This window comes from Haliotis rufescens, unplaced genomic scaffold, assembly GCF_023055435.1.
Source record: "Haliotis rufescens isolate VD_foot unplaced genomic scaffold, xgHalRufe1.0.p SCAF_11, whole genome shotgun sequence".
NCBI classification, from domain to species: Eukaryota; Metazoa; Mollusca; class Gastropoda; order Lepetellida; family Haliotidae; genus Haliotis; species Haliotis rufescens.
Window position 1 is genome coordinate 230,291 of NW_025963791.1, and position 26,566 is coordinate 256,856.

At 41.5% G+C, this 26,566-nt stretch overlaps 2 protein-coding genes across 3 annotated transcripts in view; one reads left to right on the forward strand and one right to left on the reverse strand.

The window, feature by feature from the left end:
• The first annotated feature begins 6,205 nt into the window (after positions 1-6,205).
• On the forward strand, positions 6,206-14,611 carry LOC124113714 (forkhead box protein J1-B-like). 2 transcript variants are annotated; one of them, XM_046474219.2, is made up of 3 exons: positions 6,206-6,506; positions 8,326-8,888; positions 9,692-14,611. In XM_046474219.2, exons 2-3 carry the CDS (start codon positions 8,397-8,399, stop codon positions 10,484-10,486), a joined length of 1,287 nt encoding a protein of 428 aa, XP_046330175.1. In that variant the 5' UTR covers positions 6,206-6,506; positions 8,326-8,396; the 3' UTR covers positions 10,487-14,611. The 2 variants fall into 2 exon arrangements, with proteins under 2 accessions (XP_046330175.1, XP_046330176.1); XM_046474220.2 differs by lacking the exon at positions 6,206-6,506 and adding an exon at positions 6,708-6,892.
• A 5,727-nt stretch (positions 14,612-20,338) lies between these two features.
• The window catches only part of LOC124113716 (WW domain-binding protein 11-like), a 31,347-nt gene continuing 25,119 nt past the window's right edge, over positions 20,339-26,566 (reverse strand). The window contains exons 10-15 of the mRNA XM_046474221.2: positions 26,209-26,411; positions 24,930-25,176; positions 24,557-24,748; positions 24,135-24,428; positions 23,695-23,820; positions 20,339-21,355 (exon numbers count right to left, since the gene is read on the reverse strand). Coding sequence (XP_046330177.1) covers positions 23,696-23,820; positions 24,135-24,428; positions 24,557-24,748; positions 24,930-25,176; positions 26,209-26,411 — 1,061 coding nt within the window. The 3' untranslated portion in view covers positions 20,339-21,355; position 23,695. The remainder of the gene's footprint in view (positions 21,356-23,694; positions 23,821-24,134; positions 24,429-24,556; positions 24,749-24,929; positions 25,177-26,208; positions 26,412-26,566) is intronic.

A 26,566-nucleotide genomic window follows, 5' to 3' on the forward strand; every position in this document is an offset into this window, starting at 1 on the left:
AATTACCTCCTACTAACAAAATCAAACAATTGTTGACCTGGTGCCATTACCTATGGTAAAGTCTTTTCGGGAGAATACAAGAGAACGTTCCCGGTCTAGGTTCTATGCATGGTCAGACATGACTTGTGTTATAGTGCCTCGGTGCTACTGAATGTCCCGAGGTACGATGTATTAGCCGACGCCGCGGACAAGTGGCTTCATTTGATCTGATCGTATGAGTTGTGTTCATTGAAATCAATCAGCTATCAATCCCCCATGGACTCGCGTGTATGTTTGCATTGGAAATTGGTAAATATGTAAATATATGCATGAAGCACGCTCATTGACCAGGTTTATCAACGGACATTTGAGATGTGATAGTTAAGCAAGGGTAACTGTACATTGCCCTTATCTCAGTGATGACGCACCAGGCCATTGTACACGCAGGTATAATGTCCTGTGCTATGTCTGCAAACACATATTATATTACAGCCTCAACGTACAAATAACAACATTTTTAATTGACTGTGAATGTGTTACAGCCACAATAAACAAATACATGTACTACTTCCTTTTGGTTAATGATTTCCCTTTAATAGTCTCATAAGATATCATGATATAATTTCTTGTACATTGTTATATGTAACCTAAGAGATCATTTGCTCTCATTGATAATTTCACGTGGCAAAACAGATGATTGCATATTATGAGCTACCAGACATGATGTTCGCATTAACACTGTTGCGATACTCCCGCCGAGCAGACAATCCGTGCTGTACTAGACAATATCTTCAACAGCTAATTCTCTTCTCGTCAACTTTTAACACACAGCAAGTTAGTCCATTCGGAAACAACGATGTAGGTTGAAATATGTGTTTGTCTAGTAGAACTATAGCCAATTTGTGCGATATTGTGTGTTGTAATGGGCTGTGACGAGCCGGGTTACACCCTGCGGGGCGGCGACTGTGATCTGGCGAGCAGGTTGTCTTTCATCATAGTCTCAGACTGCGTCCATCATTAGTAGCCATGATGGAGAAATTAGGCGGGAGTAAAGGACTAGCCGCCACATAATTAGCCATGTTTGTTCCACTGGGTGTTTACTGTTGGTATTGAGTTAACGATGTTACTGTACCGTCAATACAACATACTTGAATATAATATATGTACGAAGTTTGTCGCGTTATTCTTGCGCTATATTCAAAATTCTTATAATTTTAATATAATCGGAATAAATATACGTTTATTGTTAGAAATTGCCTGTTTGTGTTCAGATATATCGAGTGAAACAGTCTTGTAAATTAACGAAACTCCGCCCATGGTATAACATGAAACATATCACATGTTTTTAAACGTAACGGTAGATTAACATTTAGTCTCGGAAATAACTTTTACAGAGAAAAAAAACGGTCGTTAAATTATAGCTATAAAATGTAATAAAAAGGAACCAAAAGACAATCTTCATTTTCAAACACTGTGGTAATCTAGACTTGCCAAATATTATAGACTTGCATGGGCTTTATTGGATGTATTTGTTTCAGGGTCTGTATGAGACGCTACTGTTTGATATTAGTGCGTATTTAGTAAAACACAATGTAATTTGTGACAATTGTTTATTCTGATTGAATGAAACGAGCACATTAATTGCCAGATTACATTTTGCGTCTATGTTTTTGGCGGCTCGTTATGCATTAATCTTCCTGATTTGATAGTCTGAGCAGACATCAGTGATTTAAAAACATATATCCATGGGCCATTCGTAATTAACATCCACAAACATAATGAGCGCGGAATTAGGCGGGAATCCTCGCCGGAAATCAACTAGTTATGCCTCGATCGTCCGCTAAATTCAAGAAACAAAATCAGCGGAGCAATTAATTAAGCGCATTAACGAGATGTGTGCAGTGGATCCACTTAGCCACCTAACGTGGCATAATGACAGTAATTGAAGCCCTTTGTTTTGCCACTTGCTGGTTGAATATCGTTGGTTCTATTGAAGAGCACTCCCGTGCTGGTTACCCCATTCCCTCGATACACTGGCAATCGGATTATGTGATACGGGTGTTTGCGCATGTGTAATTATGACATCATTGTCATTGTTTAGAAGCAAATAGCAGCTAATCCTCGCCCACTATGTGTAGAGCAAACATGCTGAATCGGGATAGGGTGGTTGTTCCACACTTAGCAGTTTGTAATGCAATCTGTTTGTCAGTTTCGCGCTATATCGAGGTAACGATGGCCCATACGTAGTCAGTTTGACGGCATTGTTTGTCAATCGTTTACTGAATTGACATAAATTTCATGTTTGCTTTGTGATAATGGTTTGTCACAAACTAATCTGACAATATAGTGCTACAATCAGTGTCAGTATAGATACAGAAGTATATGATCAAGCAAGTGCAACAAACATTATAATATGTCAATTACAACATTTAATATCAATCTCGAAAGTGGGTTTCATATACACAGGAAGCCTTTCTTGAAAAGCATGGTAATAACGATATACGTGTAAACATATTTAAGTGGAAGTTACGGCAGGTCGATACATTATATTATCATGCTAACAAATGTATTCATTATCAATTATGCACATCGGTGGTGGTGCTCTCTGTGAAATAACTGACGATACTACAGAATATTGAAACAAACATGTGCAAAACACATTTACATCCACGATCAACTGAAAATTACATCACGCGTTGTAACTAAAATGCGCGTCGGCGTTAATGGAATCTTATCACCTTTAGGGTAATATAAACATCGATTCATAAAAAATCAAATATTAGCAAAATAGATTCATCAAAGTCATAAAGACATACTCCAGTTTCCACTCCTCTTTTACAAGACGATATATTGTAACACGTTTGATGCTGTGATATGATCGTTAATAGCACAGGGCTCTTCTTATACCGTGTTAGAAATGTAGTAATGTCATCTTGAAATCACGCGATGACTTGGTGACTGCATGTACCACCTAACCCTCTCTACACCTCCTGTGAAATATGCCATGTTACCTATGTATGTTCAGCTGGCTGCACAGACGTTATCAAATCAACGTCTTTGTAACATTTGACGTTAATATTACAGCTTAAACAACATGCCATTTGTTGATACAAAACATCTCCGCAGTCTGCGATAGAAATAATGTATAACAATCAAAACCATCGATATCACATGTCAGTCATTACACGTCACCTAACCCTAACATAACCTCTAGGAAGGCGAAGGTCAAGTTACATAAATGACGTGAACGTAATGTCGGCTAGGAACGTCAATATTTGCTCGTCTGTGACTTGCAAGGATTCGTGTGTTGACTCCGGCATTGTTGAGCATGTGGAAGGAAACCAATGGCCGTTACTACATAAGTACATGGAATGTTTGCTCTGTATGTACTGGGTGTATAAACTGTTTACCTTTACAATTACTGGTTGCCCATCGCAAATATATGGGGTCTGAAATACACTTCAAAATCGAGGTGATATTAATTTCAAGGTATAATGCAATAGCGTCTGGACACCCTATTGTCCAGACCTCGTAATTTCATTCTACATAACCTGCCCAGCACATTTTTCTTAAAAATACACGCGTGTATTTTTGGTTTTGTTTGACGTTTAACGAAATATTCCAGCTATATGACGGACGATTGTAGATAATCGAGTCTAGACCAGATAATTCAGGGATTGATATCATGAGCATTTGGGATACGATAACATGTATCAACCAATGACCACCCTACCCCGGTAGTCGCATCTAACGTCAAGCATAGACGCCTGTAACGACAAGCGTGGGTTGCCGAAGACTAATTATAGCCCCGATCTTCACGGGTCCCAAGACTCACGGAAATACATATTCCCTCTTCCAACATTTGCACTTATATAAATGAGATTTAACTGCACTTTAAAAAAAAACAAAAAACATATTCAGTGGTGGCGACTCTCCTACAAACTGAATATTCGTTATCTCAAACTTCGGTTATCTGATTGACTCGGTTGTTGTGCCATACAGACCAGTGCCAGTTGGTCCATGTACGTGGTGTGCACGTTATAACGTGTTGGAATTCGAGATGCCCTGTTGAATAAATGATGACCGGACGTGGCCAGTCCTGAATCAATTACAACACGCGTGTCATCAGCTAGATACACACGTCTATTTCATCTGTATTTATTTCGCCATGATCACCTTGTTTTGGCAATTGCAGCCATCCTTTTGCGTTGTCTATTTCATCCACCAAGAAACAAATAGTCACCGCCGTGTAAACTCTGATTATACGTCGTCTATTCATTGCTAAAACAGGAAAAACATTAAAATATGGTTGAAAAAAGCCCTTGGAGCCCTAGTCTCCCTTCATGGATGCCAGACATGCCTGTTATTCTAGTACCTCTAACCCCCGCTCTCTTGTGTCAGGTATGACACACATTATTTATTCAACGTGAAACATGCAATTAATTGTTCATCCTCCCGGTGATTGGAAAGGTAACATATATTCGAAGGTGGGAAGATTTTGATGTATGAGAAATAGCAGGAACATCAGTGACATAAGATACTGATCTTGTATTAATGATTACATTTTCTTCAACCGACCACAAGCAGTGAGTTTATCCAAAACCGAAGCATTTTTGCCAGCCTTTTAGACTGGCAGTTAAGTCACGAGATGTAACAGCATATGCTTAAATAACAATGGAGAAATAATGAAGACTAAAATGGTCAATTTTTATAGCCTTTAAAACTTATCTGTCACTCTCTCTTTCCTATCAGGGGGCACGGGTGGCCCAGTCGTCTAAGGCGCCGCGATTTGCTGTGCAGAATTGCGTCCATTTGGCACGCCAGAAACCTATGATTGTGGGTTCGAATCCCGGTTCGACCCGATTATGTTTCTAGGTTTGTCAGCACCGTGCTCGTGAGTTTCACCGAAGTGGTTAACGTCTGAAACCTGCATCACTTCGGGCTTTCCTCCCACATAAAGCTGACACGCCGCGATATAACTGGAATACTGTTAAAAGAGACGTTAAAACCCAACACACTCACCCACTCATATTAGTTTCATTTTGCGCAAAAAGCACATTGGAATTAATCTTTGATCGGAGAAGTCTTAAGAACGATTCTTCAAATTACACTTGCATACACTTAATACCTATTATGTATGTATCCTGTCACATATTCTTATTTTAAATGTCAGTGTATCAGTGAAGTATTTTCTTTCTGATGGTGTATAACTTAAATCCCCGTGACGTCACATACAGGATTTCTTGTACTTGACCAGCAATGGATATGATTGACGACTCCGCGGTAACACTTGTGCGTGCACAATGAATAATCCTACGAACAATAGGTTTTTATGTAATGTAAAGAATTATCCCGATTTCATTTAGTATCAATACTCCTGTATTAACAAACCGGCACCCCAAACCTATTATTTCACGAAATGACAAGGAAATGCGATTATGCGATTGCTCATTCATCTCAGACAATTCTTGATCCTGCGTGTAGAATCTATAATCGATGTCGATACCTTTGACTCTAAACCCCATCAAGGCCATTTCAGAATGTTCATTAATCCAGACTCAGTCCAAGTTACTGGAACGAGTATAACACACACGTGAATAAAGTAACAAAGTAAGATATTGGAAAATGGTGTGTGACCTAAATGCCCTGCTAATCCAAGTCATCCGGGCATGTCTAAGACAATATGTGCAATTATTCTTTGCGAGGTGTTATAAATCAATAGAACATGATCGTCATCAAGTTGTAGCATTTTCTTATTTCTAGGCACCGAAGAAATGTTGAGTTATTATCTAACACTAAATTCATTGCCTACGTCAAATACGTGTTTAAATGTTGACCTATACTCTTCCACTGATTTAAAAAGGAAGTCCGCTGGGATGAAACTGCCCAGGCTTTGATTTATGAACTCCGTGTACGAAATAGCGCTGTGGTATATTCAGTGTGACCCGAACCTTGTCGCTAGCACTACTGTTTACAATGTTTATTGTTTTCAACCCCCCCCCCCCCCCCCCCCCTCCAACCATACGTATTGATGTGTACTGACAGTAGTCACATACACAAGACAGCGTGGTCTATGAATATCAATTTCACTCCCGTTGTTTACATCGCTGCCATTGGCGCGCCAATCAACATCGGCCCAGCCAATGAGAGCGCAGCATATTATTTATACCGGTTTACATTGTTGCTAAGCCGGGGCTTATTCACCACGAGGGCTATTTATTTCCACTCAATGAATGTGACCCTCAGTTGTGTCACGGGCCCTATTCGACGGGGAAAACGTGTGGATGTTCATCCAAACAGAAGTAAATAACAACAAGTGCATATTACAAGTGACAAGTCGGAATCAATTTCAGTCATACGAAAAAGGGTTCCGATTGTAGTTGCAAACTGTTCGTACTTGGATTTTAAGTGTTTACTTCATTTCGTCAATACCACAGCTGATCGGACGTCAAACTGCTGAATGACAGGTCTTGATATCAACACGCCGTCAACAAGACCCGTCGCCACAACTCACTAAAACACATAAAGTAAGTGCAAATTATCAGTTTAAAATACACATATATAGCGGCAGAGCATCGCCACTCATTGTTTTATTGACAGTTAACGTGTAAACAATTAAACCCCGTTATGTTATGACGGGAGCCAAGGCGTGTTGAGACCGGCTTCAAGATCGGCGCTTTCCGTCAGCGGGCTCGCCAAGTCTGTCGTAGCTTGTCTTCATGCAATCATTGTAGGCGGACCGGGAACCGGGACCTTGTATATTTCAAGGGCAGTAGTGGATATGGTCAGGTTATGATAATTCTGCTTCAAAACTGCTATTCATATTTCGGCTGTACATAAGGACGGAGGACTACTCGCTGTGATGGAGTGACCAGTGGGAACTTGTCCTGTCGCACTTGATATTGGCTTACTTGTATGTATTGATTGTTTAAATAACATTCTCTCATGATAGGCTTGATCTCTAACACGAAACAGTGAAATCAACATGAGGAGATTTCACTAAAACCTCAAAATAATCTTTTGATATAGCATTGTAATTATCATGGAATCTAATCAATGTATACCATTCTGGACGCACCTGTTCACGGTGACGACAAAGGATACATATAGTTATAAAAAACAATTCCTTAATTTCACCCTTTCTTATTCTCGCACCTTCTGGATGCATCGCCAACCCTCCCACTGTCAGAACCCGTGGTGACATAAACAACCTTATCAATGAAGGAAACCCCTGCTATTAGCCTTACGTCATGGTTATCGATTTCCTTCGTATGCCTGGCATCCCGGCTGCCACGAGTGTGTGTGATATCCTCTCTGAAGACTTACTGTAATCAAAGCCTATACTAGTATTCATCTAAAGTATTGATCATAGTTTCAGGGTGTCAGGTTACTCTTGATTCTGCATGTAGATCTGAGCACGCGAAGGACTTATTGTGGCATCGTTGTTATGTACAGTATTTCTTTCATGTCAGTGTTGTTAACCTCCGATATGCTGAACGTCCGCTGTAACGTGTGTATTAACATTATTGCTCCACCTTATCGTTAGCGAGTGCAACATTACAACAGCTCCATTAAAGCCCTGATGTATTAATACAGTTGGCCAAGTTTCAATACATCTGTTCAATCATGAAATAGATTGGGTACAGGTCAACACAACATGGAAAGCCCTCCCCGACAAGAACACGTATTGACACCTGTGTAAAGTTTTAATCTAACACACTGTATATTTTTCATCTTCAAATAGCATTTTGATAACGAAAGAACACATTGTAAACGGAATTCTATAATCTTAATAGCCACCCCCTGTAGCTGATTGGAGTGAAACGTTTCTCCAACTATTCCTGGACAGCCATTCGTGTAAGTCACGCCTGACAGAGTTCAGTGGGCTAAGAAATGGTTATTTTTCGCTAGTTGGACCGTCATTGATTTGCAGAGCAAGGGTCGATAAGTACGAGCACAGGTAACCCAATTAACCATGAAGCTGATTACCCTAATTAAGTCTACCAGTGCGAGGCTTGCGGGGCAGTCACAGTGATGGTAGTTAATACGTGAGCGGAACCCCACAAGCCACGTCTTGCACGCCACCTCAAACACGGCCTACATTGCCATGCCTCAGCAGAAACATGTACATATCTGTATAGGGTCTCTGGCTATATGACCTGAATACAATACGGTACAAACCTGTATAGGGTAATCTGTAATTTAGTAAATTACTTACATTAAAATACCGCTAATGACTGAAACTAGTTGTAGATCACGCGTGTTCTATGGTTCATTGACCTTGGTAATGTCCGTTGTTATTGTTTCCGTATGGCGGTTTTATACAGTTTCCTTGTTTCCTTCCAGTTCATTCAGTCCATCAACCAGCAGCCAAGACGAAGTTCCTCAACAACCTCACGCTCAAATCCCCGGCCAAAATGCCAATTCTAACACGTGACCATTTGGCCAACAAGTTCCGGCAGAACTGGGCCGCCAAGCACCCCCTTGATTCCTGTAGCGGGGGAGGGGTCAACCTAGATGACAGCTTGACCAGTCTCAGCTGGCTTCAGAACCTCAACATCATGAACATCACATCCCCCACTCCACCACCCAGCCCGGGGCCACAAGATACTTCCAACAGAGCCTTCAAGAACAACAACAACAACAACGTCTGCGTGCTAACCACCGTCCAGCCACCCAAGGTTGACTCCCGTATCAACCTGGCCGACCCCGCACCGGCCTGCCTCGGGTACGGCACTGACTCCATCGACTACAAGTCCAACCCATATGTGAAACCCCCCTACTCCTACGCTACACTTATCTGCATGGCGATGAAAGAGACGAAGAAGAATAAGATCACCCTATCTGCTATCTACAACTGGATCACTGAGAACTTTATGTACTACAGAATGGCCGACCCTAGCTGGCAGGTGAGGGGAAATCTGTTATTGACCATATACATTCCAATACTTTCAAAACCGGATTTACAAAGCCGCGTTTAACCCAACTCAATTACTGAATAGTCCACAATTTTAATTCAGAAACTAATCTCGTCACATTATCCTGAGCAATAGGTATGTTTACTTCTGCCGAGGGAATGACGTAATTTATTGACACAATCATATTCAATTACTAGAAACAATTATTCATCCCTGAGCAATAGGTATGTTTACTTTTGCCGAGGGAATGACGTAATGTATTGACACAATCATATTCAATTACTAGAAACAATTATTTATCCCTATATCCGGCGAATTTGTAATGAGATAAGGGCCAAATGCCAGTGTCGAATGTCACAATGACTTGTAGACTAGGGAAGGTCTTCTCCCACTGAGAAAGACAATTGAGAGAGCAATGCCATTAGGAGCCAGCTCACCCTCCCCAGACCTCCCTTCCCCACCCACACCGCTCCATTGTCCCACACGCTCTCAAAAATCATTAAATCCACAAGACGGAGGGCTTATTACTGAAGAAAGGCTCCACCTTCCGCGACAATCGATATCTTGATATACCTATCGATTTGTGTGAATAAATAAGCATTGTTGTCTCCATGTTTGCCTCAGAGAATACGTAGGCGTTAGACACAAATACTCTATGCTACGTTAGTACACCCGGACGCATATCTTATAATGATTACATTTTTGTCCGTAGTTTGTGTTTGAATATGTTTTCAAAACCCTGTTTCATTTTCTGTCGAAACATGATTTTAAACTGATCTTGTTCTGTGTTTTAGAATTCTATACGCCATAACCTCTCTCTCAACAAATGCTTTGAGAAGGTTCCCCGGCGAAAGGACGAGCCAGGGAAAGGTGGTTTCTGGCGGTTAAATCCCGAGTACAGCGACATGATCGAGAATGGCATCTTTAAGAAAAGGAGGGGGAGCAGAGATTCATGCCCGGCTCCACCCGCCAAGAAGATCAAGAAGGAGGAAGACCCGTATAGCTTCTTGCACGAAAACACCAAGAACCAACGCGAAGACAAGTTGCTAAGTAATGGCTCAGTGATACATTTCAGTGCCCATGATGAAGATGAGGAAGAGGACCCTGCGTTAAAGGGGGACTTCAACTGGACCTCTATATTGAGTCAGGACATTGAAATAGCCGGGATTAAAATCAAAACAGAACAGCTGCTTAATGATGATTCCGACGCTGGGCCTTTGATAGCAATGAGCCCTCCTAGTTCAGAAAGCAACTCAGACGATTTAGGTCTGGATGACTTGTTGTCCCAAACCGACCTTGTCAATTCGGACTTCCCTCTAGATTTCACGAACAATTGTCCACTGGATTTAACGGTTAGTGGTACAGGAATCAAAGCGCCCGATTGGTGGGAGGTCGGGGTCAATGGTCGCAGCAGTTTGACAGACATTGCCAACACAAATGACAGCCGTCTATCAACACCTGTCCATCAACCGGGCTATGATGACCACATCAGCTGGGATGATGGGCCAAGTGTTGCAGACATTGCTAGTGCTTTCGACGTTGATAATCTGTTTGACATTGAAAACATACCAAGTCCTCGGTTATTATGAGGTATCGTTTCATAGACTACCATCAGCATTATTCACTCTCCACCCATTGTGTACCCCAAAGCTCATTGAGGAGATTACACCAATACACGAGCCAACGAAGGGCCGACCTGGCTCAAGGAATGGCTGTGAAACCAGTATTGTGATGATGTCCCATACAGAGACGTGCCAAACATGCTTGGAGCTTGTCAGGCGTGATGCCTAAGAATGGACATCGACATAGGGTATATATTGTACATATCAGCCTATTTATATAACAAACCAGTTGTGTGTTTGATCATTCTCTGCTCACAGCTTGAGACTGCCTTTTTATATTTCATAACCACGGTGTAGATTGCAGGCCTCGGTTGTGACCGTGTTAGTTACCTGGCACACCGTCAAACTCTGGACAAAAGTGAAAGTTTATTTTTTACTTATTTATTGGGCATATAAGTGCTACACTTTGGCTGTATCTACAGCCTTAATGTCTGTTTTAGCCAACTTGTTACATCAAAAACAAATAACTGTGCATTCCAGGGTGCATTGATATGTACAACCGTGTCACTTATCACGACATGACGAGTAATGTATCACGCATCTTTGACGTGTGTGTATTGTTAAAGGAGGCGTTCCAAAGAAACTTTCAAAACATTGTTTATACAAACGGTATAATCCCGAGGCCTGACTCCCGTGTAGCATGCACTTGTTAATTGTTGTACATTGCAGATGTCAATTTCATTTACATATTTATTTCCTTGTGTTGTGTGAGTGTGATACTGACATGCCCATCACAGATCCGTCCATATTTACCTATTTATATATCCAACTTGTGATATTTTTTTACAAAAATGATTTTTTTGCGAGAATAAATGCAAAGATTTATTAACATTTATTGTACATATATTCAAAGTTGAGTCTTGGAAGACGATAGTTCACAGCAGGTATATATAGCGTCATGTTCAAGTTCCGTGTTGTGTGCCCTGTTCAATTCTCAAAGCAATAGTCAAGTAGCTGTCACTGTCGGATGACGAACACGTAATACTTCTGTAAGGGTGACAAACAGTTGCCTCGTTATATGTCTATCATGTTCCATTACGCTGATAAATATTTGGAAAACCACACCTCTTGAATTCCTACCCCCAGTACCTTTGAATGTGTATCGATACTATACAACATAGGGGAGCAGAGTATGTTGTCCCGCAGCACGGCTCTCCCTTCAGCATGACGTAGTCAACTCCCGTAAACAGATTGTATCACTGGAACAGTCCATATATTTTTGGGGTAGGGGGTGGGGTGTCTGGTATAATAGAACCTCTGATAAGACATGGCGGGCAAGCGAACACGTAGTTTATTACTGCAATCTGTCAAGTTGGTTAAACACTTTGATGAGATAAAATACTTGGAACGCCGTCAGTGCTTTGAACAATTGGCATGAATAGGCCAAAAGCAAACGCTAAACAACCTGTTATAATTAAATAATCTGATTTGAAAATATAACCCTACTTGATTAATTTACTCACGTCACTCTTTTAATTTTGTTTCAAAATTTCAAAGATTCTCTAAACTGTATTGATCGTATCGGTAGAAGAAAGCAAATGTTTTCCTTAATTTGTCAAGTATTGTGTTGAAATGTGGACGTATTGTATTCCAGGGAGGTAATACAAGACGGCCCTATGGTTACAAAGAATACCCATGTAAATATTTGGTTTCAATTGAAACATTAAGAATGGTTTGATCAATGGAGGTGGGAGGATAAGTCAAGTTGCTCAAGGAACAGTTTTCACTGTGTACAAAGACCAAATATGAACTGGTACAATGTGATTATTCAAGGTGTTAAAAGATCTTATATCGCCATGTCTCCGAGTCTAGTATTTGCAGTGAAATGTATTCACGGGTGTATCATAAAACGTGTCAATGAGAATTCCACTTTGAGCGGCCTGTGCGCCGGGAAGGGGCAGGTTCAGACAGGCTGTCAAAGGTAATGGTACACTTACGTCTCCGACAGTCTTGTGTGTGTTTATCTGCAGCGCTTATCGTGTGGCATTCCCGACGTCTACTAGCAATCATGACTATTCGTTTCACTTATCAGAGGTGTTAACATTGAAATAAGTGATAAAATATGTTTCACCTGAAAGCAATTATTATTCAGGATTTTAGTGAGATGCGTACAATGCTATGTGTTTATTTTGCATAATTCTTTAAGTGAAAATGTGTCGATTTCACTATTATTTTGGTTTTGTTGAAATCGGTTGATGTTGAATGATATTTTAACATAAGGATGCTGTGCAATGTATAATGATTTTACATATTAGGTGATCACATATCTGCACGGTACGCGTACTAGTTCTACAAGGTATTCACGTGTACACGATACCAGAGAGCAATTTAACGGTTGTCGATAGCCTTTTTTGCTTGCTTATCAACTTCCTGTCAGTCATAACGCGTGTCGAAATACATTTCATGGCATTGCTTCGCTACAGTGTCCGGGGGAGAACTGAATTGGCTTTGTATTGTTAATCTGGGCGTTTGATCCGCTCTGAGACGTGCAGAGACAAGCCTGGGTTTAGCCTCACAGGTAGCCCTAGGGTACTGACTGATCGCCGACAGTAATAGACATACTGTATTGATTATCAATATCTATAGCTTGGATATCGACAACGTCCATATCGAGGTTGCTACTGGTGGTCTATTTAGCTTATCTTAAATGGCATACTTGATATTTCAGATCTTTTTTAATTAAGTTGCCAAAACACCTTCATGGCGGCGTTGTTTGTAGCAGTTAGAGCAGCATTACGCGCTGTGTGTGCTAGATGTACATATGTTAGTGTCATCGAAAGTATTGTATTCAAGTCTGATCCACAATCTGTGATATTTGTGTGTGAAACTAGACAGTATTGACGTATGTAGTCAGGTTGTGTTTCTTTACAACACTCGTATTTTTAATAACTTCTTTGAGAGGCATTTAGACGGTGAAGTCCAAAGGAAGGATAAGGTTTATGGATGAACAACTTCTTTATTACAATTAGGAGCGACGTTTACACCGAAACATCGTTGCTAATTGTAATAAAGAAGTTGTTCACCCATATATCTTATCCTTACGTAGTATTTTTTAATACTTTACCCATTGTACACTTTACAGTAAAGCATGTATAATTCCACTCATTATGCCATTCCAAACAAACCAGTAAAACATCATTCCAAAACGTGTGGTGAAAGTATTGAACCTGTGATAATTATTTCAAAATCAACTTTCTCCATTAAAACATTGCTGATTAAGTGTGTGCTACGACTGAAACGAAGGCCAGTTGTTTATGAACCTGCTCAATTCTTACATGTGACATTTGACAATGTTAAATATGGCACGTGTTGAACCTGTTTGTAATTTCAAGTGATCTGTTAAACTAGTCACGCGTGGTTTTGAGCACCTCTCAACACGCGTGACTATTTCACAATATGTAGCATTATTATTGTAACCGTGTTTCTTTCACAGCTCGCTTGTCCATAAGTTCGCATTTTAATATGACAAGAATATTAGTGTATATAACATGGTGTCCTTCTTTGTGTGTCACAGGACGAGTGATAAGAACATGTTATCGACTGGTGTATATTATCTCCTGTGATTCCTGTCATATTAGTTTCCAATCGCATGAAGCTTGTACATTTCCGTCAAGACCCGATCCGGTCCGTATTATTAACTACAAAAGCTATCATAACCCTATTGTTATGATGAATAACATATCTTCATTTCATGACATTTTATTGTCACACCTGTCGAAACTGAAAAGTACATTTCAAAGACTTTTCATCACAAAATATTTAAGATGTACTTTTCAAACATTAGCATACAAAAGTGCAAGCCATTTACCTAATCATACTGAACGCTATCATATTTTTCAAATGCCCAGCCTGGTTACACAGGGAACCAGGCTGTCAAATGTCGAGATATTGTTGAAGGATTTCAAACATTCTCGAGTATTCTTGCACAGTCAGTATTTCCGCCCTTGTGACCAGTATTTGCACATGTTCCAGGCTATATCATCCGTCCATATGTTATACATTGTCAGTGTGGTTTACACGAGCTGCTGGCTCGACCTGCGTGAGGTCATGATCTGTGATGTGAACATGACAATAAAACATGAACAAATACAATCAATACTTTGTCTTACTATGGGATGTCTATGGAGTTGAGTTGGTCGATGCTGGAGCAAACTATTGCTGCTGTGGAGGTGGGGCGCTGTCGAAGTCGTCGTGGTCCGCTGTATCGATGGTCTTCAAGGATGCGTGGAACGTTGGTCATGCTATCAACCACTAGTTTGGCTGGTCAATTTAAGATACACTTTGTGTCAGTATACGTGCCGGTGTACTAGTTTCTTATATCTACATCGGCCACCTACGTGGTGTAGTGGATAGAGCGTCAGCCCAGAGAGCGGAAAGATGGTGGTTCGATCGCTTGGCCGCGTCATACCGATAGATTTTTAATGAAGGTATTTGTTGTTATCGTGCCTGGCGCTTGGATGTTAAGGGGATAAAACAAGGACTAGCCGATTCTGAGTTTGTATACTGTGTCTAAGTGGGTTATACATGTTAAACTGCGGCATGGTATCTGAGTGGGCTAGCACTATAAACCCGACCGTCCGGACTAGCAGCCACACGTGGCACGTCGTTGAATAAATGAACAAATTTTGAACGCGACGTGAAACCCGATTTCTTACCACCTCACCTATATCAATATGCAAATATGTCCATGTCTTTATGTAAAACAATATTTAAAAAATATAATTTGGTTCAGATTCTATTATATCCGATCTAATCTGTGTACTACATTCTTTATCTAGATAATTGACTGAAAAGATCTTACATGCTGTAATGCAAAATAAAATTATTAAAAAATAAAATGTTTGGGTATATCTTTAGGAATGAGCCTTATGCTCTTAATCTTGCAAAGCAAACATTGTTAAATTTGCTCAATGTTGGCCATGGTTTGTTTCAAAAAATATATTTGAACTTGATTTCGCTTAAATCTTTGCTATAAATGTTTTTCAAGAGATTTGTGTCAGGAAATTAACATATCAATAGCCGTAATGACCAATACAAAATTTAAAATAATAAATAAGAAGAAATGGTCTGTCCCTAATTTTAAAGTATTGGTCTGATAATATTTAACGCATTATCTTGCAATTAAATACATCGTAATACCATGGCTCTATATTTCCAATCGTAGCCTTGCATTCTTCTCGATAAAAAATAACTCCTCTCAAGGTATCAACCTGCTTCGTCTAACTTTAAAAAAGCAAACAGTAGCAATCAGACAACCCAAGTAAAATCAGGGATGAGTGACTTTGCTGGTAAGACACAGTAGGCATGTTGATCAACTAATTTTACTGTTAACACGGTGCACAAAATTAAAACAAGACATATATATATTTAACCGCAAAATTTATTTATCTATCTTAGCACTTATACGTGAGTAAAAGGTTGTCAGCAAATGTTATGCAGCACTTATCACCACAAGCATTATGTTGTCAACAAGATACAGACACACATGCATATTTGAGTTGCCTTCCGCTACAGTCTGCAAGGACCTCGTCAAGCACTGCCCACGTGGAGTTGGTCACTTCATGGATTGGTTAACCTTCTTTGTACGTTTATCTGACATTACCTTGACGGTAACCTCAAGTGTAATCCAGATTTCAGATTATCACGTTGATATCCTCATTTTAGTACAAGCAAGGTGACAAAGCTGATCCAGAATTGAGTTACGTGGGCGTAGACGTGAACATGTATTATATAAGGCATCCTTGGCCGGGCTTATGATTGACAAATTAGCCACGATAGTGCTGTGATTGATACGGATTTGGCTTTGTGGAACTGAGATTCCCAATGCTTTATACAGATGTGACATAGTATGTACTGTAGATATGCATTGAACCCTGGGTGATATGTTAAACACCCAGTTCCATTGTGTTTGTTCTAGCGATCAATGCATATTTCATTTAATATTTGAAATGAATGTTTACTCCAGTGCATAGCACAAAATCAACACAGGGCATAACTCCAAGCAAGTAAAACTGACTGGAGGATTCATTCAAAGATAGAAAGATAGAAAGATAGATAGATAGATAGATAGATAGATAGATAGTGCGGCGTTAAACAAGAAACCAAACCAAAAAAGAATGTAGACTAAAAGGCGACTAACGGGATCGGGTGGTCAGGATCGCCGACTTGATTGAGGCATGTCATCGATCCCAATTGCGTGGATCGATGCTCATGGTGTCAATCACTGGATTGTACGGTTCAGACTCGATAATATTGGAATATTGCGGAGTGCGGCGCTAAACAACAAACAAACAAAACAATAACATCTAATCACAATGAAATTTCACATCATGCATGAACAGCATGTGATGCACGTGCACACAGAAGCCAAAGTATGTGCTCCTCTAGGGGTACACCCAATCACTTATGCAACTGATTTAAGAATACACTTAAAATTGGGTTATCAAAAGAGAATTCGGTACAATAACAGGAAGGCGAATTTCAACATATATCGTAAAAACCGCCTGCGTGCAAGGCGTCCTGTGAAGGGTGTAACCCTGTCAGCTTTGCATAGGCGGCAAAGATTAGGGTGAGCTAGGCAACACCAGTTTGGGGTGTGCGCCAAGGTTTTGCCTTCTATTCACAGATGGCAGGAAATGTTGTAAGAAACGTAGCAGCGAGCGGAGGCAGGGGCAATAATTGTTCAGTGAGTGAGTGAGTTGGGTTTAACGCCGATTTTAACAGTATTCAAGTTATATCACGGCGTGTCAGATTAATGTGGGAGGAAAGCCCGAAGTGATGCAGGTCTCAGACGTTTACTACTTCGGTGAAACCCACGAGCACGGGTATGGTGCTGACAAACCAAGAAAAATAATTGGGGCGAACCGGGATTCGAACCCACAATCATAGGTTTCTGGCGTGCCCAAGGGACGCAACTCTGCACAGCGGATCGCGGCGCCTTAGATGACTGGGCCACCCGTAACAATTCTTGACCATGATCAGTATGGGGACGGTATAACCCATTGCAGGCAAACTGATTTGGTTATTGCGAATGAACGTTTGATTCGCCAGCGCTGTATTGACGTAATTTTGCGTCCTGACGTTGTTTTATTCGGTAGAATTATCAGCAGATATTTTGAACTGCAAGATGACAATGCCAGACCACATCGTGCCCAGGTCGTCACCGATTATGTCCGACGAGAAGACATTCGGACATTGGACTGGCCCGCTAAGTCGTCTGACATCATGTCCCCAATTGCGCATCTCTGGAATCTTCTCGGACGGAGCGGTACGCCAGACTAATGGCCCAGCGGAATGGCGGGCAATAAATAGGGGCAAAGGGAGGGGTCCAAAATATCAAACAGGGGTGGGTGGGGGTCTACTACATGTATCGCCCAACATGGTAGACACACGATATATTAATCTACACGCCCGACATTATTTTTGCAGACATCGTCCTTACACCTTCACAATAATTTCATACATTCACGTACCTTTGTGTATATAATATATATGTCTGCTAAAACACAGGGGAAGTGCTGAATATTTCAAGAATACCCCACATACATATACAAAGCCTGTTTGTATTCTATCCTGGAGAAAGCGAACATTAGCATGAATAATACATAGCTTCTCACACTCGGACAGTACAGTGATCTCTGATTGGGAGGCGCAGTTTACTTATTGTGAAAACACTATACGCTTTGAAGCTTTTTATATATATCTATAAAAATCGTCTCATATTAGCCGTTTTCGCCAAATGCGGTGCCGTTTTCGCCAGAGAAATCGGTGACGTTTTGCTGAGGTGCCGTTTTAGCCTGCACCCCTCACAGGCATGCGTGACGTAAGAATAGATCTTTTGCGGCAGTTCCATGCTTATATACATGTATATACAAGGTCGTAGTTAAAAAAAATTGACAGGGGATGGGGGGTGGGGGCAAATATTTGTACAAGTATCACTTGTCCCCAACTTGTATTTTCATGATTCAAATAAAACTGTTTTCTATTAAACAAAATCCGGCTGGCTACGGCACTGATATATGAATATTGAATACATTCCAAAAGTGGTCCAGTTATCTCGGCCGCTTCGTGAGATCCTACCTGAAATTCGTTCCATTTGACAGTGTGATATTGTGAATCGATTGTCTGACATTGACACCTGTGTACCCAACACTCCTGTTTCGGGCTTGCCGCGTTCCTCCGTGTTCCCATGGTGCATTGCGTACAAACAATGATCAACACATTTCTCACACAGCACTGCGTTATAGAGCACAGAAAACGTTGGAGGAAATGGTTGATAAAATAAATGGGGGTGTCCTATGTCGCAATCGATTCAAGGTGTCGGAGGCTTGAAGAAACTGCTTTATCGCGTGCCCCGGTGCATTTCGGCACTGTTGTGCATCTATTAAAAAAATATAGGTAAATACACAACGACACAACAGACTAAATTTAGCCAGTGGTATTCATTATGTAGTAGAGCAGCTGCGTCCGAGGATCATGTCAAACATGACCAGGGTCTATTGTTATCCGTTTTATAGATGAATAAGAACTCCATGTAAATATATCGTCTTGATTTTAACGAAGTCAGACGGCAGTGATCACGTCTACACCCACTTTGAGTTCAGATACACAAACACTAACGCTCCATTGTATTAAAGAGTGTGCATGGGTGTATGTTGGTTAAAGTTCAGTCGCCAATACTCCTGCTACATCAGCAGTGAATCGAATCTGGACCAGACAAACCATTGAGAAATGAACATAAGCATCAAGGTTCTATCCTGGGAAGCCATTACACCTCAGAATTCCCACTGAGGTAAAGTGGCCGTCTTGTAGAGGGTTGTAGTGGTATTGTGCTGGTTTGTGTGGTTCAAGTGGAATACCAGGAAGACTGTCCCATCCTTCTGATCTAATTACACACTGCCAAGCAATGATGTATTCCTGCTCATCAGATGTACCTGCAGGTACCGACCTGTGCAGTTACTTTGCTTAACAGCTCATCACTTGTCATACGTTATTTATGTTGTAATAACCCCAGGCTTGCTGCCCTACAAGCAGGATTTCTCCCACATACTATCTAAAATCTTATTCTATGGTTAAATGAGAAGACTACAGAGCATGCCAAGCGTGAAAGAAGCCAATGACAATACCACAATGTAAATTGTCCCAGTAAAATATTAAACAGTAACTCATTAACACATCCAGTTTGGTACTCAAGTACTCGAAACATTACAGAAGCATGCTGTGTGATATTTCATTCTACGTATTATTCTATGTATTAGTTTGGTTTCTATCGAGTCAGGGATGAAAGCTCAAAGGGACCAATGTCATATTTGTTATAGCCAATGTATGAAATTGCAATTCACTTAAGCAATTAATAAAATGCCAAAATATTTGAGTCCTTTTTCAAAGTGACTCAAAAATCTGTCGATTATTTGACAGACTGTCTAAGAAATATTACGAAGTTCAAAAGGGCTTAAAAACACCGCAATAGACTAATTATGCTGGGAGAAGAAGCAAAAAGATAGAAATACTTTAGTCTGAACTTTTTCAGTCACTTGGTGATGAAATTAAACAACAAAATGTTCGGAACTTGTTATAATAAATGAAGGGAAAGATTTTTCAGACAATTTGTAAAAACTGAAATATTAAGACATTTTGTAAATTGCCTAAGTGAAAATTTCAGTCATTTTATACATTGACTGTAGTGAGCGAGTTTGGTTTTATGCCGCTTTTAGCAATATTCCAGCAATATCACGGCGGGGGACACCAGAAATGGGCTTCACATACATTGACTGTAACATGTACATATAGATATATATATATATATATAAACCTGACACAGAATGTAAATGATTTATTCCATATCTTTACAATGGTATGTACAGGATCAATGAGCTATGTTACAACAATGGAGTCGTGCAGGATGACAGGAGGTAAAATCCATACATGTCAATATGACATCGCAATGAACATGAAGATCAATGAATCAGCCAGGATGGAAGCCTGGTTCCTTCCCTATGCTGATGTGTGATGTCTATTTAATCCGATACCTGTTTATTATTACCTAGAGGATAGAAATACAGACATGACAAATTTAGGTGATTATAACTGACGTTCCCCTGTTGAAAAGATTATATTTAAAAACTTTTTCACATGAAATCTAAATACACACATGTGTATAGCTATTTCATAGAATAACTTTTGTCAGTGTTGTACTTGGCACATATGGATGTATTGTATCATGTTGTATGTTGTGCAGATACAAGCAAGCATAGGCATACAAGAATAAAACACCACAATAGCCTCTCTTATGCAAGTAACCAGTCATTTTACACATAGCTCTTCACTATGATTTAACCAAAATGAACCTATCCTATCTCTTATCAAGTTGTCTGGTCGTAGTTTGAGAAGGATTATTTAATCCTTACTGACCAAGCTATATAACGAAGTCTCATAATACACCAAGATCTTCCCTTCCTGGTTGTGTAAGAGCTGATACTTCAAAGTTGGATAATTCATAGTGTTTGTGAAAGTCCAACTATCAGATATCTCTTTGACATCAGTTTCAACAAGTGATACATGAAGCGCCACTGTAATGATGGCATGGCAACACCTCCTTCATGCACTACTACTACAGCGGCAGGGAATCGATCTTTGTGAACACATACAACATGAAGATGTCTTGAAAACTGCAAGTGTAGCAACAGTTCCATATCTGTCCTCTAGTCATGTTGAGCATGTGCTTCTGACACACTGGTGTTCCTGGTGAACAGAGTCACTTTCTCACACTCCTGTTTAAATGCATAAGCACACACAGTCACATTGGTTGGTTCAGGATATTCAGGGCAGATTCTGTCCCTGAAACACAGACAAAATAATGTCAGAATACGTGCTGTCATCAATATACACATGGCTACAAAGACAATAAATTTGACAAAGCCTAAAGTCCAAAAAGAAACTGTAATGTAACCACTCTTAGTCTGTCTGAAAATATAGGTATAGTCTGAACAGAAAATATAGTATAACCTGTCTGATATAAGGAGATGGTAACCATGCTGATTAGTGATTAGTTGATTACTTTTTGGCTAGTGAGGTGCCACCACAGGACCACCACCACCACCGCTTGGGAGCTGTCTAGTGTGGGTACACTTTAACAAGTTACCTCCCCTTGGACAGTGTGTAATGAACAATCAGAGATGGACTCAAGACAATGACTCCCTGTGTTTTCACAGTGTGGGGTCACCTCGGAAAAAATGACCTCCCCCTGAACAATGTGTAGTATACAATGACCCACTGTGTTTTCACCATGTGTCCAGCCTCACCTCAGAAAAAGTGACCTCCCGCTGGACTATGTGTAGTATACAATGACCCCCAGTGTTTTCACCGTGGGTCAGGCCTCACTTCAGAACAAGTGACCTCCCCCTGGACTGTGTGTAGTATACAATGACCCCCTGTGTTTTCACCATGTGTCCTGCGTCACCTCAGAACAAGTGACCTCCCCCTGGACAGTGTGTAGTATACAATGACCCCCAGTGTTTTCACCATGTGTCCGGCCTCACCTCAGAACAAGTGACCTCCCTCTGGACAGTGTGTAGTATACAATGACCCCCAGTGTTTTCACCATGTGTCCTGCGTCACCTCAGAACAAGTGACCTCCCCCTGGACAGTGTGTAGTATACATTGACCCCCAGTGTTTTCACCATGTGTCCGGCCTCACCTCAGAACAAGTGACCTCCCCCTGGACAGTGTGTAGTATACAATGACCCCAAGTGTTTTCACCATTGTGTGGCCTCACCTCAGTACAAGTGACCTCCCCTTGGACAGTGTGTAGTATACAATGACCCCCTGTGTTTTCACCATGTGTGTGGCCTCACCTCAGTACAAGTGACCTCCCCCTGAACAGTGTGTAGTATACAATGACCCCAAGTGTTTTCACCATTGTGTGGCCTCACCTCAGTAGAAGTGACCTCGCCTTGGACAGTGTGTAGTATACAATGACCCCCTGTGTTTTCACCATGTGTGTGGCCTCACCTCAGTACAAGTGACCTCCCCCTGGACAGTGTGTAGTATACAATGACCCCCAGTGTTTTCACCATGTGTCCAGCGTCACCTCAGAACAAGTGACCTCTCCCTGGACAGTGTGTAGTATACAATGACCCCCAGTGTTTTCACCATTGTGTTGCCTCACCTCAGTACAAGTGACCTCCCTTTGGACAGTGTGTAGTATACAATTACCCCCAGTGTTTTCATCATGTGTGTGGCCTCACCTCAGAACAAGTGACCTCCCCTTGGACAGTGTGTAGTATACAATGACCCCCAGTGTTTTCACCATGTGTGTGGCCTCACCTCAGTACAAGTGACCTCCCCCTGAACAGTGTGTAGTATATAATTACCCCCTGTGTTTTCATCATGTGTGTGGCCTCACCTCAGTACAAGTGACCTCTCCCTGGACAGTGTGTAGTATACAATGACCCCCAGTGTTTTCACCAACTGTCCGGCCTCACCTCAGTACAAGTGACCTCCCCCTGGACAGTGTGAGGTACACAATGTCCCCAAGTGTTTTCACCATGTGTGTGGCCTCACCTCAGAACAAGTGACCTCCCCTGAACAGTGTGTAGTATACAATGTCCCCAAGTGTTTTCACCATGTGTGTGGCCTCACCTCAGAACAAGTGACCTCCCCTGAACAGTGTGTAGTATACAATGACCCCCAGTGTTTTCACCATGTGTCCGGCGTCACGTCAGAACAAATGATCTCCCCGTGGACAGTGTGTAGTATACAATAACCCCCTGTGTTTTCACCATGTGTGTGGCCTCACCACAGTACAAGTGACCTCCCGCTGGACTATGTGTAGTATACAATGACCAACAGTGTTTTCACCATGTGTGTGGCGTCACCTCCCCCTGGACTGTGTGTAGAATACAATGACCCCCAGTGTTTTCATCATGTGTCCGGCGTCACCTCAGAACAAGTGACCTCTCCCTGGACAGTGTGTAGTATACAATGACCCCCAGTGTTTTCACCATGTGTCCGGCGTCACCTCAGAACAAGTGACCTCTCCCTGGACAGTGTGTAGAATACAATGACCCCCAGTGTTTTCACCATGTGTGTGGCCTCACCTCAGTACAAGGGACCTCCCCCTGGACTATGTGTAGTATACAATGACTCTTGTGTTTTCACCATGTGTGTGGCCTCACCTCAGAACAAGTCCTCCATCTCCTTCATGAACTGATCATAAGCATCGTCCTTGGTTTTGGTTTGTGCTGCGGCCACAGGTGTCGGTACAGAGGATGTGCCGGTAGATCGCTTCTCTTCCTCCTTGCCTGTAACAGATGCTATTTTATGAAGAGTTTTCAAAAACAATAATGTAATATATTGATGCCGCCACCCTAGGAATAGTATGTTTTCAAGTATGATTTTTATCAAAATTAAATTAAATCACCTTAAGTAAAACAAGTTTTCAAACAATGATAGAAACATCAAAATGTACTAAGCTTGTCAGACATTACTGATACAAGAACATTGTCTTTATTACATCACAAAATCACCAAGTTGTTTGCACTATAACATTAAGTAGTGTTTGTAAAATAGCCACAAAAATTACACAATTCTATTTCCTAGTCTAGGAATTGCTAACCAGTTGTTTTGATTCTCCCCTTGACATCCTTGATCCCTCTCTTGACCTTGAGTGCCGTGGGCATGAACCTTGTAACATCCCCCAGAACATTCTTTATCTGTGGTTTGGCCTCGATGGTGGCTGTGTTCTTCTTCTCCTCGTCTGCAGACTTGAGAGGGGGTTTCATGATGCTTGGTGGGGCACTTAGAACATTGGGGTTCATTGGGGGCGCCATCCCTGGGGGAAGGGGGATACCAGGAGGGGGGATGCCAGGCGGTGCTCCAGGAGGCCGCATCATCCGTGGGGGGCCTACACCTACAACAGAAGGAAGGGAAGATTCCTTACATGTGTTCCTTGGAGTATTCAACACTACTGTTTCAATGTCTTCTTAAAAATATTTTGACACATGAATCCTGTTAGGCAGACATAGTCCCCCATCTTACCTGGATGACCTGGATGAAGGCGTGGCCCTACACCTCGTAGACTTGGTGGCAGGCCTGGAGGAGGGCCTGGGGGTAGACCCTGAGGTCTGCCAGGTGGGGGTCCTGGAGGTAACATCCGGGGTGGGGCCCCAGGGGGTGCTCCTCGCAGTGGTGGGGGACGCATGAACATGGGTGGAGCCCCGGGAGGTGGTCCTGTAAGCATCACAAGATAGAGGAAACTGTACAGCAGTCAGTATCACAGCAACTACTGCTGACAAAATAACAATTCAAACTAATGCTTATCATAATGATAAGAAACTGAAATATGAGTGGGCAATTTTGTCTCAAAACACAGACTTGAGCTGATTTTGTGATACTGTCTCTAGTCACTCACCAGGAGGAACGCCTGGGGGCACACCAGGCGGAGCACCAGGTGGAGCTCCAGGGGGGGCACCAGGAGGGGCACCAGGAGGGGCACCAGGTGCTGTATGAGCTGGGGGGCCAGGTGGGATCTTCGGAGGAGGCACAGGTATACCAGGGGGGTCTACTGGCTCATCCTGGGTGCCTGGTGCCTTCATCTCTTCATTTGGGTCATATCGAATTGGCTGCTTCTGAGGCATGGGCAGATCATCTTCATTTTCCTGTACAGATGAAGAAAGTGTTTATGCAACAAACAGATACAAAAGAATAGAATAAAAATATGCAATGAGTTACAGTCCCTGCCGAGAGCTGAAGCAGAATATTTCAACTTATACCCAAGCTTGTTGGAAGAACCTACGAATGTCTGACCTACGAAGTAAATGACCAGTGTGGAACATTGCTCAGTCTGTCAACTACTGTCCTAACCTGGTTACTTACAGTTTACCAGGATATAGCTGAATCCTCATTCAGTTCTACTTTGGAGCAGAACCTCTTTCACAAACCACACATGGACGAAGTAACCATCAAATAAAACCAACAGAGTAGTGGATTCTTAAGCTCAGGTCTCTCTAATGAAAGTTTCCAAATGAGGAGTTAAGATGCAGTTGATAGACAGGTTATCTGTTGAAACCTACAGCAACATGTCATGTTGCGTGAATACCACTTATGGTATGTTGTAACTGTGATATATTGGGAGTTATCTCCCTTGGATAAATGCGCCGTAAGTCGGTAGCCATTAAAGTGAGTTGTCTAAAAGACACACATCTCTGTCTCATGACTATATTACGTGGCATAGAGCACGTAACATGTCACATGCCAACTTTCATCATTAGTGGACAAATAGCCCCAAGAGGCTTTTTAAATATGATTTTCATGTAAATCCAAATATACTAAAGAATAAGATGGTGAAGATGTGAGCACATTATAGCAGGGAGAGTGTATCAAAGTGAAACAGATTTCTGTGCAGGGGACAGACTTTTAATAGTGTAAAAAGTATGTCTGCACAGCTATTTTCCTGATAACTGAAAACCAAGAAAACATGTTCCATCTCAACTGATTCACAGGCACTTGATGCAATAGATTTGCTATTATTTTGTACCTAGAAGTACCAGTATAAATCAAGTTTGATTGATAGAAATTGCCTGTGAATGTAAATTAAATTAAATCATTTATATGTGAAGAAACAACAGAAAGCAATCTGATCCCTCGTCATCCCTACTACTCCACCAGACCTCCCTGTGCAAGCTACTGACCTCGTCCTCACTGTCCTCCTTCTCAGCCTGGTCCATGTGCCCCTCGTCCTCTGGCACCTCCTGCCCTGCCATCATCAACATCCGGGCCTGAAGCGGCGACACCTTAGATTTAGACTTGGAGGACAGTCGCAGTCTGGTGTCTTTCTCAACTTCATTGAGGTCTTTTGTGTCGTCATCCTCAAACCGGATTCTACGAAGTTTAGCTGTCAAAGGCAAATGGACAGATGTTAACATCTATGATAATGTGTCTCAATCAGTACAGAAGCCATTCAACACCATGCATTAACTTACAACAAAACCATGTTTACTCAGACTATTTAGGGCCAGGGAAATGTAGAAGCTGGAGACAACCAGGAGG